Here is an 18,742-nt window from a genome sequence, read left to right on the forward strand (position 1 = left end):
GAGTCCATATTCTAATAAATTAAACTTTTAGGCTATCTTCAGTTCATAAAAAATATTAAGAAAAGAAAAAAAAATTTAAATTTAATTTGACTACAAAAAGAATACGAAAGAAAATAAAATATAAATAAAATTAGTTAAAAACTTATGCATTTTTAAATTATTTAATTTTTATATAAAAGAGTTAAAATAAATGAAATAAATTTAAAATAGTACATAAAAATTATCTAATTTTTCTTTACTTTTTCCTTTTGTTTATTTTTCCTCTTTATTTTCTTTGTTTTACATTTTCCATCAAAATTTTCGGGAACTTGACATGATATCAGAGCTATAATCACCCCATTTAATGTAAGGATCACATGTGAAGAAGGATATGAGTATTTGGAAATGCTTTCTGGAGAGAAACCATACAACAAGCTATGCATACATTTCCACACTTACAAATGCATACTGAAGGAACAGAAAATTTATGAAATGGCATACATACATATATATATATGCATATGATATGTCCTTGAAGCTGTCCATGGCTATTTATTTTCTCCCACCTTTTCCTTTTCTTCCCTTCTTGGCTTTTCGTTTTCCCTTTCCCTCCTTGCTTTCAGTTTCCCCATTGTTAGAGTTGCTTGGGGTTTTGGTATTAACCCCATCATCCTCTTCACTTTCTTCAGCCTCGCCTTTGCCTTTGTCTACTTGGTTTTGCATACCAGAGGGGATGGTGGTAGCTGATGATGCCTCACTTACTGCAGTTGAATCCTTCTGCAGAAATAGCCGGTTCAACAGAGGCTCGACTCGTGGCTTTCTTGACTTCAACCTTAGGACAAGCTCTCTAATTCTTGAACTATTATTTCTGAAAAATAAAAATGAAAAGAAATTAATTCACTTTGAAATGAAACCAAACCAGTACATTTTCATTGATTTAAATGCAGAGTGCATATATAGCAATAGATTCTTTACCCACAATTTCCAAGCCACTAGGGTGTTGGGAAAAATCATTATTGCGCCTTAAGGACTCACTCCATAAGTGTTCAAGTTATCATATCTTTTTCTTACATTTTCACATCAAACAAACAAAACATGGGGTAGGATCTGCACATTTGTTTTCTTAACGGATGTTAATAATATGAACAGCAGGCAAATAGAGAGCAACATCAAATTCCTTCAAGTCAATATAGTGCCAAAAAGAACCCATGAATAAGAGTCTGAGTCAAAATTACCAGCAAAGTGAAACCATAGATATGAACTTGAGGATAACACCAAGCATATCGAAGATGACAGCTGATTTGAAGTATCACTATGTAATTCAGACAGCTAAACAACCAACAACAATGCAACTACATTTATAAAGGAATTCAGAGTGGTACTAGAGGAAAAAAATAGGATTAACCCATTAATCCAAGGGGAAGATCATCATTGATGCCATCAAAATCCAAAATAAATGTGCCAACAAACAGATTGGAGAACATTCATAACAAAGGAAATTAAGGCCCATCTTAAGAACCGTAAAAAATTGGGGGTGGGGAAAGAGGAGTTCAAGCAAGGTGTAAGAAACAAAGGCTCAAAGAATGGTATTGCTTCTGTATACTGACCTCGCATTCAATGTAGAAGAAAGCTGCCTCAATTCGTCAAGCATGAAATTCAATTCCCAACAAAGGTTTACATCTTCACCTTCTGCAGGGTTCTTATGAAAGGCAGCCAGCACTGAAGTTATAAGGCGAATATTATTCTCTACCTCCAACTGAAAAATTAAAAGACAAGGAAAAAGGAGGGATGTGTCAAAATTCTAGTACACAAATTTAACTGCATTACATTCATCAATGAAGCAATTTGGTGTTACCTTAACCCTAGGGACATTAGGCAAGAAGTTCTTCATAGGACTTCTGTCCAATGCATCAAGAAAATCCCAAAAGTGCTCATAATTGTTTTCTGGATTGCCTCCTATAACTTCATCATTCTGAGACTTCAAGGCCCAACCCACCCCAGAAGATAAGTTCGAGGCTGCACTACTGTTTGAGGGAAGTTTTGTGCTGGATGAATTGATGCTTCTTTGAAACAAGACACGTAAAAGGTCCTGTCTGCTTTGGTTGAGTGTCATGTCTATGAAAATGGCATCTGGGCATGACACTTCTGAAGAATCTCTCTGCAACTTCACTATCACGAGAGGATCATCAACTTTTCTAAATGCTTTGGCAAACACATTTATGTCTATGCTGAATTGATTACGTTTCCTTCTTCTCCTAAGCACATCACAAAAGTCTTGGGGTAATTGTGAAGTAATGTCACTCATCTCAAACAAATGGAAGAGTATCCCAACATATTTCCCATCATCCACGCTCACATTCACACAAAGCAAACAAATTATAATAACCAATCTCAGCAACAACAGCGGATAGTATTCCTCCAAATTGATATTGGATTTTCTAATCCATTCCACCGTGTCGTGTTTATTGTAAAGGAGCTCTTGAGTTATGCGGGCAACATAATCAAGAGTCTCTCCAAAAGGAAATGGCTGATTTGCTACAAAACCAGGATTTGGGCTGCTATTCCATTCCTGGAAAATAAGCCACTCAATATATGAAGACTTGGTAGTGAAACAGTACTCCTGAGAGGAAGTCACCAAAATCAGGAGGCGATCAACAAGATACAAGAAATAACCAGGTGATATATAATCACTTTGTCTCCAGTTAGCATTGTAGGTATCTCTCAATGCTTCATCAAGCCTCGAAACCAGAGACACATGCTTTTGAGATTCATGGATAGGCACTGAACCCTGGGGAAATCCTGATCCTTTGTTCCCACTGAGATTGTTAATGAATGCCTTCCATGGTGGATTCACAGCAAACCTCTCTGCAATCTTCTCATATAGTTCAGTAGTCTGCTTACCTGTCCCAAGAATCCAAGAGGCCACTCTTCCAATTTGCCCATGAGTCAACTCATTTTTCATGCTGATGCTTGTAGAAATAGCCTTTTTAAATAAAATTCTGGAGAGCTCAGTTTCTCTGAGGGAAACCATGTTCTCTGTTGATGACTTTTTCCAGTCCAAAGGAAAAACTTTCGAACAAAATTGCTCAGTCAATATATTAAGGAATTTCTGCAGTGTTCTGGCAGCGTGGCATCTGCGGTCAAGAAACTTAAGCTTCAAAAGAAATTTTGCAACCTCAAACATGTGAATAAGCGACTTGCTTTGGCAGAACAGAGACAATGACTTCCCGGTTGATTGATTATAGAGGACTTTGAGATTTTCCAACACCTTAGTGCCAATAGAGAATAACTCTGAACTCCAATAACTCTGAGCAGCAGAAGCAAACTGATGGCCATCAACATAAACCAACCTACCAGTCCTTCGAATAAATCTGTCATCGACTTCTCTTACCCAATCGGCGTCAGGGTTAAGCAAAGCATAGATTAGATTCAGATTTTTAGATTGCTTCCTCACACCCAAGTAGTTCAAACAGAATTCTCCATAACTAGCATAGTCTTTAACATCTTGGGTTTCATCAAGTCCAAGAAACTCCAGCACGTTAACAATGTTCTCCTTCCAAACATTCCAAGAGTATAGCAATGTTTCAACTGAAATACAGTTCTGGGAAAGTCTTACTTCTGAATGCTGCTTCAGATCATAAACCCATTCATCTGTCCACTCAAACTTTGTGGCATTGGAATTAAGATGAGCATCAATAATTTTTCGAGCAGATAATATTTCACCTCTGACACTTTTATGTCTTAGGGAAGTGCTCAAACATTGGTTCAACTCAAACAAGCTAGTCTGTTCATCAGACAAAATGCTAGCCTCCATACAGACAAAGTCGTAGAAGTACTTTGACTCCCTCTCTGCAAATAACCTGGCTTTTGTTAAGAGCTCCTCCTTTTTCACAAACTGCTTTAAGGGCCAACCTCTGCTTCCAGATGCCCAAAGAGAGTTGGACAACACATAACAGAGAAAAAGGATTGATGCATCTCTGTAATTTCCAGCCTTACCCAGCATTTCAGCCTCAAGCAGAATCTCCCCACTTAGTTTTGCAATGTTTGCAGCCTCCAAAAAGTTACCCAATTCTTCTTCCAACCGCAGAAGCTCATCAAGACAGTCTAATGTTGTTAAGAATTTGCATTTTGACTCCATGGAGTGAAAAGCTTTAACAAATTCCATCATTGTTCTATTATCTTTAAGTGCTTGATAATGATGTGCGCAACTCTCCAAAAATTTTTGTTCTATCTTCTCTGTTTCTTTACTTCTCTTGGTCATAACATTACTTGTAGTTGCATGTTGTTTCCAGTATTGGATGTACCGCAAACCCAAGTCAAAGAATTTTCCTTTTGTGCATGCGGACAAACACTCTGAGACAAAGTGCCCCCTAGCATACACTTCAGCTGCCCGTTCATGCAGTCCTGCCAGAGAAAAACATTCTCCAGCTTTTTCCAGATCAGATTCCCCACATTTTTCCAGATAAATTCTACCTGCAGGACTTAAAGTTATAATTTGAATTCTAAATACAACCAAAAAGATGGAGGGAAAAACAATGTATTTAACAATATAGATGCAAAGCTAGAGAGTACAGGAAGGATAAAAGACTTGGAACAAGAGTAAGTAAGAGGAGCAACTGGAAAATTCAGAGGTGTTATCTTAGTTAAACTTTCAGATCCATATCTGATAATTCCTTGAAATATAAGAAATATACGAGAGATATAATAAAGAAATGATGGCTACTTGAGTGGATCACAAACAAAAATCATGAAAAAGAATATCTAAGCAACACCAGTCATCATAATATCAACTAAACAATATAAATCAATCTGCTAAAAGCTCTCAATTGAACTGTGTTATCTGTCTCACCATTGTTCAAATATGTATTCAGAAAACCAGGGCAAGCAACCATTGACTATGATTAAGTGTGATATAGCCCTAAGAAATTTCTGGTTTGAGGAGTCTCTTTACACTGCATTACAACTACCAGTTCAATTAGTATGCTCCAAAATTTTAAGTTCACAACAATCCATAACGTTTTAGTTTCAGATTGGAAGTTTCTGAGCAGATTTCAGTTCATAAAATTGAAATATTTATGAAGAGTAACCATAAATCTAAAAGAAACCAAAATAATGTTAGCAGACTAATACGCTCATACAATTTTACCTGCTCTTTCATACTCATTTAACTCAAAGTAACATTTGGCAGCAGGATGAGCCTGGCCAATTTCTTCAAATATTTCAGCAGCCTTCCTAAGATCAACATGAGCCGCATCGGGATTCAAATCACGCTTCTGTTCAGCTGCTGCTTTAAGGCCATGAGCCTTAGCCAGCCTTGCCCAATAGGTATCTTCTGCCCTTTCAAAGCACCTTGTTGCCATCTCATAGTGATGCTCACGAAGGAGCTGCAAATGAAAAGAAATAGATAAACAAACTCAGAGCAAAATGCTTCTGCTACTCAAAATCACACCATGTCTGCACCTCCAGAAATGTTTCACATGCTAATCAATGGAGAAACATCACATTTTTTTATAAATGGAAGAAAAAACCATTCAAAACCTGAACCCAAATCCCCGACCACCAGAAATACAATATCACCCTTAAAAGCATAGTCGTTTTGAGTCTCCAAAAGGATGTTACATAAGAAGGGAATACTATTGTCATCCTTATATTATTATTTGAAAGGATCGGACACACCTTCATACCCATTGCCTTCCACTCATCAGGGGTGCTAGCAACTCGCATTGCATTTGCAAGAGACTCATCCAGTTGTGTAACTTGTACACAGCATAATTTCTTCCAATAGTCAAACATAGGCTTGGACAGCTCGTCTGTGTTTTCACAAATCCACAACCTTTGCCTGGTACGAGTGATAGCCACATATAATTGCTTCAGTTCAGAGCACAAGAGATTGTGTTTTGCCTGACTGAAACTTGGGCTAGGAGCAGTGGAGTCTAGCAAATCTTGTTCCTTCATATATTCATATATTACTCTCCAGTGATTTTTTAAAGGTGATGACCCGAAAAAGTTGTACAACAACACATCCTACAAAATGAAACAATCAAGAACTGAGAAAATCAGATTATAGGATTTAAGGCCACAGCAATATTTGGCTTTCTAAGTGCTGCACCAGCCATCTAATGAAAAACAATTTGAACCACTGCAAGAAAAGTAAATTGTGAACTAGAATTACAATCCATAATTACAAGAAATAAATGGGATTGGTAGTTTGAGATGAAAATGGTAGGACTACAATCATGCCCAATTTATCCAAATTATGGACAATGCATGTTTTTAAGACTTTTGACCAGATTATGGACAATGGTCAGTATGAAAAGCATGAACAAAATTAAAAACGGATTCGAGGAAGGAGTGAGGAGCTTAAGATAAAATTGAATGATCACCTGAAACTCTAGGCCCTTGCACTCCAGTATAGTAAGAACGAGAGCTTGCTTCCCAATATAACCTGAAATTTCCTTCCTAGCACAATCATCACGCACTAAAATAACCTGCTCTGCTCCAAAACCAAACCGATTCCCACCAACATTTTGACTGTTTCCGAACATAGTTATGATTGCATTTTCATCCTTTCCAGGTTTAAGTAAAACAGGAGCTTCACCATAAATAAGACTGGTCTCTGGACTCAAAATATCAACAGATTGAGGAAAAAACCGATAAAGAAGTTCAATAACACTCTGTGATAACTTGAGAACACCAGCGTGAGTACGAAAATTCTGGCTCAAATGGAAAATCTCTGAGACTTGACCTTTCTCTTTTCTTCCATCACTCGATTCCATTACAAACTCGTTGTAGAAGAGTGATCGTATATCTTGGAACCTAAAATCAATCCCCCTGGCAATAGTCTGTGCTGTATCACCAGAGAAAACAAAACCCTCATTTACATTTCTGCAGATATACTTAAAAAGAGCAATTTGTCTCATGGTAAGATCCTGCACTTCATCAATGTATACAAAATCCATTACATCACCCATATATCTTTCATGTCTAAGTCGACAATGAAGATCAATTACTAAATCCGCCAAATCAAATTCACCTTTCTCCATCTTCATCTGTTCATAGTCTTGAAAGATGTCATAAATTATCTCTCTCTTCGGCCCACTTAAAGTAGACACCCGGGCTTCAGATAACAGCACATAATCCTCCCGGGACAGCATACTATAAGAGACCCTCCCTCCTTTCAAGCCACCTTTTATATGAGAAATTATCTCAGTAAAGACCCTGGAAGAATCTAGCTTCTTAGTTAGCAGGCTATTGAAATGGGGCCAATAGGAAGAACTAAACCTGTCATACGTAACCTCTTTTGTTCTTATAAAAGTCTGCATGCCAATTGAACTCAAACTTCTTTTTCCACGATAAAATTCCCATACATCACGGAATCTTTCAAAATATGAATTGCCCAATGTTCCATCAAGCATCATCAAGAACTTATGGAATGTCACAACTAGAGGGTATGATTTGGGTGGAATATCAATGAGAGAATCTTGAATATCATTGAATAGTTCAGCATCATCAACATAATCTATATTATTTGAATTGCTTTCTGCTGAAAATTTCTTTCCATGGGCAAAGCTGCAGAAACAACAAAGTTCTTAATTAGAAACTCACTTCACAGATAAAACTTCTTATTGTATTATAATACATTTCTGTTGATAAACATAAGAAATTAAACATATCAAGACACAAGATTAAATGGTAATGAACAATTCATAGTAAGAAAGGTTTTCATGGAAAAAAGAAAAGAGTATCTGAGGTTGAAAAAGATGGCTTTTTAAACCTATTAAGTTTTAAGAGGAAAAGGAGGTCCTGTTTAATCAATGCCTCATGTTAAATTGTAACAAGCCCCTAGAATGGTTCAAATTTCATAATGTTGCTGTCCAGAAATAGGAAAAGCATAAGAGAATCAATATCATTCCAGAAGTAGTGCCAAGAAACCTCAACCATACTCATCAACAGCACACCAATCTCAGAAGACTCTTGAAAACTCATCACCTTATGTGTGCTCTAACTTGTAATAAGAATATCTTAATCATATTGCTTTAGAATATCCATGTTTATCTTTTATATATCTTGTTTAGCTACTCTTTCTTTTATATTATTTTTCATCTTGATGTTAGTTTTCTGAATTCTTTTGTATACAAGATATAGATAATCTGTTGCAAAGTGAGCCAAACCAAGACCACCAGAAAACCACAACCAACAAACCCCAACTCCCACCACCACAACAACCACAACAATCACCTGTAGATTGTTACAACCATTAAGCAGATTTATTGAAGAGACTTTCATAATGGACTTATAAAAGTGCCTGTATTAGCAGATGCAGCAATCATGTTAATGAGTAATCCACACACCTTTTCAGATGAGAGACATGTTGTTTGACAGCATGACACAATTTAGGACTGACTGTCACAAAAAGCTGTCGCAAGACAGCCACCTGGGTCTTTCCAACACTCGTCCCAACCTCATTTCTGTAGGTAGCATTTGTGGATGCATTACCCTTGTCTTCTTGAAAACCTTCCATTGCCATATGGTGCTGTTGCTCCTTTTGGAATAGTTTCATGGTCAAAACAGTTGTTTTACCGGTACCTGACCGTCCAAGAATAAAGGTGCTTCTATAGTAAAGAATTATATCCTGTTCTTGGTCTGTCACTTCAAATGGGAGATCCAATTCTCTACCATCATGGTCAGAGAGCAAGTGCCTAACCATGCCCGTTGATAAGGAGTAGAACTTCATCAGTAATAAACTTTCACTCACCTTCGAATTCTCAACATAACTTCTACCATCAAAAGCATCTGCACTTTCATTGCCCTGAGACTCTTCTTTGCAAAAATTCTTAAACTGGACAATGTCTGAAGAGGTTGCCCATGTCCTTGGAACTTCCAAATTCCTGACCACAAAATAAAAGAACAAGGTAACAGATGCTCCAAAATTCAACATATAAAAGAACACTTCTACTTCTATTACTTACACTCCAAGGCAGCAATCAGAATATTTAGGATTTTTTTAGATAACTTAAGAGTACACTGAAAAATGAACATACCCATCAAGACATTTTTCCTTGCAGCGATTGATAAAATCATCAGTATACCTCTGGAATATGTTATCAAGATGTTTAACCAATTTTAGAATATCTTCCAGGGGCAAAATATCCCAAACCCTCAAAACTTGGGTGTTCTTAACTATGTCAATCGAGCAAACGATATAAAATCCTTCAACCTTGAATTGTTTCAAGATCTGGGAAGAGCTTTCACAAACTCTGTCTATGTTCAACTTCTTAGGTCGCCAGCCACTAGACAGGTTCAGTAATAGCTTCATAACTGACTTTTTTGTCCGGTCTGATCTCAGCTTTACAAATGATTTTCTGAAGTTATTACTGAAGAGAACCTGAGACAGTAGAAAAATGCATATAATCTAGAGTACAGAATATTATCAATATAGAATGCCATAGCAGCAGTAAATTATAGGAAGAAAAGGTCTAAGTACTTGGAGCTATTTACCTTCCACCTAGCATTTTTGAAAAGTATACTACTCCCATCAAGCAAACGATCAAGCTGATCAAACTCCGTCTTGATCTCTAATATGGCTTTAGCCATATCCTTATCTTCATCAGCATTGAAGAAACGCTTACGTCTCTTAGCATCACAAACTAAGTCTTCCCAAACGGATTCACTTTTAGCTAGAGTCCTTTCATTCCCCAAAATCCAAAGACAGTGCCTAAAATGGAATCAAAGTAGCAAGCAAATATTCACCATCCTCAAAATGAACTAGGAGGAAGTAATCTTCTAAATGAAATCCATTTAAGCCATACCTAGCCCTTGTCAAAGCAACATTAGTTCTCTGAGGATTGGAAAGGAATCCAATTGATCCATGACTATTAGCTCTTACAGTACTCATTATTATTATATCTTCCTCCCCAGCCTGGAACCCATCAACAGTCTTGACCTTCACTGCAAAGTTATCAAGGTTCTCATATTTCTCTCCAAGGTTATCTTGGACTGCCACAACTTGAGCAGCATAGGGAGATATTACACCAATGCTAAGCTTCTGATTTGAGCCACTCCATTCTGTACCAAGATGCAAGATGCAAGGGCTTTAGTATTTTTCCAACATCATCAATTTGCTTCACTCTAATAAGAAAAAAAACTCATGAGCAAGAACTAAAAATGTTGACTGGTACAAAGTAAAATCAATAAATAAATGTAGAGGCATTGAACTTATATTTGGCGCACAATATGACCAAATGAAAGACAACTTCAAATTACAGATGATGGATGAAAATAATTGAATCAAGATGGTATTAGAAACATGAATCTCCCACCTGACATACCTTTATATAGATTTCCTACTATCTTGATCACAATAGCCACCTCAATCATATTTTTACGGCTCCTACCAACATCATCATGTTCTTCCTTCCCACGAACATTTATGAAAGAATAGGAGCCAAACATGGGTCCTGAAAGATAATGTTTGGTGTAGCTTTTACTTTTAACATTTGGTGCATCCAAGATCTGGTTGAAATAAAATTTTGAATTCGGGAAGAAACTTATTGATGGATGCATTCTGTACTGCACATTGAGAAGGTGCTTAAAATGACCTAATGAACTCAACCTTTCAAATAAACTTCTTCCAAATCCAGCTTCTTTAGAAACCTAATTTAAGAAAGCCAAAAGAAAAAGGATACTGAGTGAATTGAAAAAACAAATAGAAAACCAAATTTTAGAAGGAAAACAAAAAAGTTTTTAAGTAAACAGTGGACAAGGCAAAATAAGCACGCTAAATTTTCTCACCTTGCTCCTGACCATTGCTGGTAATTGACACTCATCACCAATGAGAATAGCATGCCTTATATCCGAGAGTTGTAGAGGTATGACTGATTCACACTCTTTCAACTGTGCAGCCTCATCGATAACCAACAAGTCCAGTGGTTTCATATTCACTCGATACAGCTGATATGAACTAGAAGCAGTGCAGAAAATTAATGAAGCCATTTTAAAACAGAATTGTTTTATCAAACCTTTGTTCATGGCACTAGGAAGGTTGAGTTCATTAAGAGAACTGCGAAGTGTTTTTAGAACCGAAAGGCATTCTCCTCTGTGCACATACAGAAGGTCTGAAGAATCTGAGTAAGAATCTCGAACTGCTTCTTGATGTGAAAACAACCTCTCTAGTTCCTCAGGAACCACATCATCTTTGGATAATAAACTTTCAAATGAATCAAGTAACTGAATGAGGTAAACCATGTTCTGGAAATTCTGTTTCAGAATGAAACTTTTAGGTAGATGAGTGCAAAAAATCCTGACACATCTTCTGAGAGGGCCAGCAGTAGCCCTGAATCTATCTCTTGCAAACTCAATAAATGATATATCCACTTTCTTGGTACTTTCACATTCATTGCTGCTTAATTCATTTTTCATGAAAACCTCTTCCTTGGTACTTCCACCTTTATTGCTGCAACTTTTCTCCTTCCTTGATTCATTTTCCAAGAAAATACGGTAGTGAGAAGCACAGTCTTCAAGAAAATCTATCATGGAATTGAAACGATGTCTCCAACCGGTAACTGGCCCCAAGCACTCAAAAAGCCTATCAACACGATAATCCAAATATACCTCCACAATGTCTGAATAAGCCTTCAGCCGGGACTTATTCCCGAATAGGAGAATATCTCCTAATGAACAAAACATGCTATTTGCTCCAAGGTCATTTTCAAATGACTCTTCCCTCAGCTTGAGGACACGAGACACAACTTCTGTAATTGCAATATTTGTTGGGGCACAAGCAAGTGTTCTGATATTCATCCTTAAAAGGGTATATAGCAGCACACCGACTGTTTTAGTTTTACCCGTCCCTGGTGGGCCCCATATAAGTTCCACTGAAGGTTTGTGGTTATACTGAATTTTTCTAAGACAAGCTAAGACTGCCTGATTCTGGGATTCATTTAGATTAGATGATAAACTCAAAGCAAATTTTTTAGCATATCCGCCATCACTCCATACAGGACACTGATAATAATTTTCCTTGACCTGTTATTAGAAAAGAAAATTATGTCGATTAGCCTCTGAATTTCATTAAATCTCGTCTAAATATGTTAAGCCAAAAATCGGTAGTGACTGCAACATTTAATTGAGATATTGAGTTTGTTCACATTACTTACCAGAGAATCAGAAGACAAAACTCTACTTATAATGCACATATTCCCAAACAAGTGCAATACATTCCATATTCTTCTGTTAGCAATTGTATTAATCAAGAAGACAACAAACATTGAGCTTTGCTTCGCATCATCAACTTCATAGTTTTTTGATATCTTGACCTCAAAATAAGTTGATGTACTATTGTCTTCATCCTCATCCTCATCCTCATCCTCATCCTCATCCTCCTCCTTTGGGATTTTAGTAACTAATGCAAAAGTCCATGTCCTTCCCACCCGTTGTAAATCAGAAACTGTTTCTGGTTTAGCTTCTGTTAAAATTAAAATATCCCCAGGCATAGTTTTGTAAGGCTCCTTGTCACGATCACTAAATCTATTTCTCCATCGATCAACCATAACATCATAAAATAATGGTCGATCTGATTTGCTCTCAACAAATGAGATCACTTCAGCAAAGGGTGCTCTGTGAATGTCCTCCATACTTGAACACATCTCAGCTCGTATGTCTTCCAATAAAGGATAAATATAAGACCCGAAATAATGATCCACTGTTCCAAAGGACTCTGGGATCTCTTCCACCTATGAAGAATTCACGAGGCTAAATAAAAACTAGAATATCCAACCAACTATTGACAGTTAAAACAAAAAGAAACATACCATGTCATATAAAGAATTATGTGAACAACAAGAAGGATTATGTATATAGTGAATAAGCATAACATGGAATATCTGGGAGCTTTTACATATGAAGGCTACATGTCAACTAGCACATAAAAGGTGACCATATCAAAATTGAAAATTTCAAACCAAAGGGGTTTGATGCCTAAGAAGATTAGCCTCATACTGAATATGCTTTAGAGTAAGCATCTAAGTCCATAGACATAGTACAATAATAGACAAAATTTTAGAGAGCTTCGAGGTTCTTATTGACAACTGTAAGTTGAGAAAAGCATTTAGATAGACACTCTGTTCTAGAGTACACATGAGTGCAGCTTTCAATTTATAAATCCTGATTTAGCATTGTCCTTTTGTGATATCCCAGCTGTGTAACCGTAATTTGTTACCAACAAAAATTCTAGCACCTAGGTTTATGGTTGGCTCCGTCCTGCGTCAGTTGCACCAAGTGATACAAAAATATTTTCTTCTTTTTGTTGAGAAACCAAGAATCAAACAAACCAAGTTTCATAGAAAGGGTTGCTCCAAGAAAGAGGATTATATGAGTTTGATTGAATAAAGAAGGTTTTAGCAGAAGGTTAGTGGAAACTGGAAAGAACTATTATTAGTTTTTGCAAAAATAAATCGAGGATTTGCTCCCATTTTCTTCATAATGATCTAAGCATTAATCAACATCTTGCAAGCAGCCCTGAAATTTAAGAAGATATATATTCTTTGTAAAACAATGGATAATTGGAGATAAAATGGACCATTTACTAAAAAAATGGTCATTATGCCTTAAACACTTGGAAAGGATTTTAAAAATTGGGAAAAGAATTCATAACACTACAATGGAAACTTTGAATTTGAAGAAAATAATCTTCTCTATCTAGGCCAATAGCTTCTAACTGAAATGAAAACAGGCATTTCCTTTTATGGAAAACCTTGAAAAAAAAATTCCATCAAAAAAGGGTATAAATGTGATGATGCTAGTTCTGCTCATACAGAACAGTTCAAATGCCAGCAAAACAAAATTTTGTTGACCATCATATACAATGTAACAGATAGTGGAAGATTACAACCTGAGACTCAAACCAAACAACAAACAAAGCATATATAAGCCACAACAAAGAGCACATACAAAGACCAAGTCAGAAAAATGAGCATATACAGAGTCCTCATCATGAATAACAACCACAAACAGAGTATATATCTATTGATTTGAAGAAATCACAAAAGTATCCAGCTCTTAACAATGCTAGCTTTCCCTATCGAGCCACCGATTTTTAGCTTTTGATCTCTTTGAGTCAATGACAATTTCCATGTCAATATAACAGCAATGAACATAAACAATGATCAATATTGAGTAAACAACTTAATAATGCCTGATCTGTTACTCAATAGACAATTCAGAAACAGATATTGCAGAATTTTCCCATCAACTTACCCAAGTGCTCTCTTGTAAGATTGATGGCTCCAATTAATTCTAATCAAACTCGAGAGGAGAATTAAATGGTTCTACTAACTGTTGTGGCTTTGGCAAATATGTTAAGATTCTCCATTTTAAAACTAATATTTTTGCCACTGCTATCAAATATGATATATCATTATAAATACTCATTATCTCAGATGCAATAATCCACAAGAGTTGGGAATTTCTGATATCCTTGTTTTATAGAAATACCTAACGAAAAAAAAGTCTTGCATATAAGAAGGTTGTGGCAAAAGGTTAGTGGCAACCAAAAAGAACTGCAACCAGTTTTTGCAGAAATAAATCAAGGCTAAGCATTCATCAATACCTTGTGAATTGGAACCATGACTGAAATATAAAAGTGACCCAAAAAATCCTTCATAAAATAGTGGATAGCTAAAGATGAAATGGAATGTTTACCAAAGAAAAGGTCATTTTGTGACAAAATGGTAATTATGTCCTAACTTACACTCCCCAAAAAGGAAGTCCATAATACTATAATGGGAAATTTGGATTTGAAATTTTCCTATATAGTTCCACAGATTCCATCAATTAATGAAATGAAAACAAACATTTCTTTATATAGAAATTTATTTTCCATATCAAAAACTAAGAAGATTTCTCATAAAAGCTGGTTCTACTCATTTATGTTAGGAAGTGTCTCAAATTCCTAATTAGTATAGATTCCTTTTTATAAAGAATATTATATAGAATATTTCTAGATTAATATATTATTGTAATATTAGACTTCCTTATAGAATAAGGAAGGTTGTTGGAAATATCTTTATAAATATTCTAGGTCATGAGGGGAAAAAGTTATGAGATGGAGATGAGCCTGTAGAGACTATACAAGGTGGATAGAGATGTGAGGAAGAACGGGAGGTACCCGGTGGAGCGAGATGGCTCGTAGTAAGGTATGGATACAAGGAGTGGGGAAACATGGGATGTTTCGGGAACCCAATAGTTGTATCTGGTTCTGTCCTCTGTAATATTCTCTATTGTATAGTGGAATCATTATCTCTCATCCGTGGACGTAGGCATGGTTGGCCGAACCACGTTAAAACCTCGTGTACCGTATGTGTGATTGTTTTATCTTTGTGTTCTTGAACTAACATTGTTGGCATCAAAGCTTTCGTTGGCACTACAACTGGTATCAGAGCTTGGGTTGAAGATTTCTGGAAGAGCAAAAGATCACAAAGCACACAAGATGAAAACAAAAGGAATTTTCACTGAAGGTGGAGTCGATTACTCTTTCGTGGTGATATGATACAAAAAGGTTTGTGTCATGAAGAGATTGAAGATTAACTTCATGGAATTTGGTCCAAAGTGGAGATTGTTAGGAAGTGTCTCAAATTCCTAATTAGTATAGATTCCTTTTTATAAAGAATATTATATAGAATATTTCTAGATTAATATATTATTGTAATATTAGACTTCCTTATAGAATAAGGAAGGTTGTTGGAAATATCTTTATAAATATTCTAGGTCATGAGGGGAAAAAGTTATGAGATGGAGATGAGCCTGTAGAGACTATACAAGGTGGATAGAGATGTGAGGAAGAACGGGAGGTACCCGGTGGAGCGAGATGGCTCGTAGTAAGGTATGGATACAAGGAGTGGGGAAACATGGGATGTTTCGGGAACCCAATAGTTGTATCTGGTTCTGTCCTCTGTAATATTCTCTATTGTATAGTGGAATCATTATCTCTCATCCGTGGACGTAGGCATGGTTGGCCGAACCACGTTAAAACCTCGTGTACCGTATGTGTGATTGTTTTATCTTTGTGTTCTTGAACTAACATTGTTGGCATCAAAGCTTTCGTTGGCACTACAATTTAAACAGTCCAAATGCATGTGAAATGAAATTTCTTTCACTGTCATCAACAAAGCTCAACACATAGGAAAGATTGCTTACAAAGATGATTCAGAAGAGATAACAAATAGAAAGCACATATCTAAACCAAAATAAGAATCACATTCATAGTCCTAATCACAGAGAACAAAATATAGAAACCAAAAGCTCAATTGCAAATGATGATGTGCAGAACACAAAAGCATTGAGTAATTCAAAGTCGCATTATTTTCCTTTAGTTTGTATTAAAAGGAACAATGGGTAAAAAAATTTAGGCTTATATCTTTTTTTTTTATAGGTAAATGAAATAAATTTGTTAAAAGCTCTATTTGAAGGCACATCAAAGTACATAAGCCATATACAAAAGAAGCTAATAAAGCATAACAAAAAGGAAAGGGCAACAAAAAACAACCCCTTTAAGAAGATCCTAACCATTCTATAAAAGCTAACATGGTTAGGGAGCCCTCATTTGTGTACATTCTAACCCACAACAAAAGATTACAAAGAAAAGAGAATTTTAGTGTATGATCAAACATTTCTTTGCTTTCAAAATATTTTTGATTCCTCTCCTTCCATAATGTCAAAAATACACAATGGGATAACCCTTCAAACCTTCTTCCATTTTTTTTACCAATGAAGGAACCATGCCACACTAACAGAGTTTCTTTTACCGCACATGGCCCCACCTAGGCAACCCAAACAAGGAGAAAATCAAATTCTACAGTTCCCAAACTCAGATAAAATGAAGGAGAATATGGTCTACTAACTCTTTATCTCTCATACAAAAAAACATTGGTTCAGAAGAGACCATCCTCTTCTTTATAGTCGATCCAAAATCAAAATCTTTCCCTAAAAAGCTTCCCATACAAAGAAACCTATTTTGCTTGGGACAATCAAGTTCCAAATAACCTTCATAGAGAAAGGAACTGCTCTTTCCTGACCAAGAAATGAGTATAAGGATTTGACCGTAAATTTCCCCTTCTTAGCATTCATCAATTCTAGCCTATCGTCTTCATTTCTTCTCACTGCCTTTTCTTAGAGTCTTAAGATAAACTCCTCAACCCTTTCCAACTCTCAATCATTCATATTCCTTAAAACTGAGGATTTTAAAACCCTTCCGCACCCTTCTGGTCCCAAACATTAGCCACCCAAGCATCCTTTGTCAAAAATATGGAATATAAAGAGGGAAAAGATTCTCTTAGAGTTGATTTACCACACCACATATCTTTTCAAAATTTCACCCTTCCATCATTGCCCACATTGAAAGAGATTGTTTTGTTAATGATGTCCTAGCCTCTCCTTATCGCCTTCCACAAGCCAACCCCAAAACCATCCCTATTATCCCTAGAACACCAACCCCTCTCCTCATCCCCATACTTCCCAACAATAATCCTCTTCCAAAAAGGCTCGTTCTCAAAGGCAAACCTCCACAACCACCTTCAATTTCCCAAAAGCACCTTACCAAGAATTGAAAGCTTTTTAATGCCAAGGCTTCCATCACATTTCTCCCTATAGGTGATTTCCCATCTCATTAGATGCAAGCTTTTTCTCCAAAGAAACCCCACCCCACAAGAAATCCCTCTAAATTGTCTCATGCCTTAAGCTTAACATCTTAGGCAAGACAAAAAGAGACATTTGCCAAATGGGAAGGCTTGACAAGGTGCTTTTAATAAGATTAAGCCTCCCATCTTTAGAGAGATAACGTCTTTTCCACATAGACAGCCTCTTATGGACTCTCTCCTCCGCGAAATGCCACCAAGTCGTTGATTCATAGAAACATTAGGAATATTGCCCACCGAGTTGGGCTTATATATTCATATTTTGATTACTCTCATCTTTGACATTTTGATTGAGCCTGAGTTTATTTAATGATATCTAACAGAGATGTAGCCAGATAAAAGATTCTAAATTGGTTACCAATTAGAATTTTAGGTTATCACCCTAAAAAAGATACCATCCTTGATATTAAAAAATAAATAAATAAATAAAATTAAAAAAAAAAAAAAATCTTCTTATGCGATAAAAATTCGTTTACACAATCCAACACCATTTTCAACAAGTAAAGCTAAACAGAGATGACTGAACCATGCATATACTACAGAATCTAAGAAAAGCCTCAACCGAGGAACAAATGAACTGGCTTGGCCCTGTATATGAAAGACCCAAGCTCAGGCAAAGTGGGGTTTAGCTGAAGAACCATAATCAAGCAAAGCACCAACTACATAACCCACAATAATATTATTCAAAAAGCTGAAACATTTCCTAACATTCTAAAACAAAAAAGGATGATGATAAAGAATAGAAGAACCTGGGTCTTGTAAAGATCTTCATTGTAAATGTCTTCAAGGGACCAAGAAAACAGCCGCTGAGTCAACCCAGAGTCTTTGGGAATTGCTCTGTTCTTCCTCTCCATCTTTCTCTATTTTTGAACCAAGTATAGCAAGTCAAGCAAGTCAACTAAGTCCTTAAGCCCTTCAACCCATCAAACAAAGCTACATATAGAGAGAGAGAGAAATGACGAAACTTAGCTAGAAAGGAAGCAAAAATGAGAGGCGCAGGAAATCTAGGAATCTACAGGGAAACATAGGCTTTCTCATGTCCAGTAGCATTCCTCCATTCATAGCTTTTACACAAA

General features: G+C 36.3%; 1 protein-coding gene across 1 annotated transcript; it reads right to left on the minus strand.

The window, feature by feature from the left end:
* Positions 1 to 319: 319 nt before the first annotated feature.
* On the minus strand, positions 320 to 18,705 carry LOC117911181. The gene is made up of 14 exons (XM_034825433.1): positions 18,416 to 18,705; positions 12,135 to 12,710; positions 10,771 to 12,003; positions 10,308 to 10,632; positions 9,789 to 10,044; positions 9,478 to 9,694; positions 9,021 to 9,364; positions 8,331 to 8,867; positions 6,363 to 7,548; positions 5,656 to 6,003; positions 5,126 to 5,363; positions 1,835 to 4,452; positions 1,587 to 1,735; positions 320 to 847 (listed from the first exon to the last, which is right to left on the minus strand). The coding sequence occupies exons 1-14, from the start codon at positions 18,518 to 18,520 to the stop codon at positions 532 to 534; spliced, it is 8,448 nt and encodes a 2,815-aa protein (XP_034681324.1). The 5' UTR covers positions 18,521 to 18,705; the 3' UTR covers positions 320 to 531.
* Between the last annotated feature and the right edge of the window lie 37 nt (positions 18,706 to 18,742).

Source organism: Vitis riparia, chromosome 1 (genome assembly GCF_004353265.1).
Source record: "Vitis riparia cultivar Riparia Gloire de Montpellier isolate 1030 chromosome 1, EGFV_Vit.rip_1.0, whole genome shotgun sequence".
Classification (NCBI taxonomy): domain Eukaryota; kingdom Viridiplantae; phylum Streptophyta; class Magnoliopsida; order Vitales; family Vitaceae; genus Vitis; species Vitis riparia.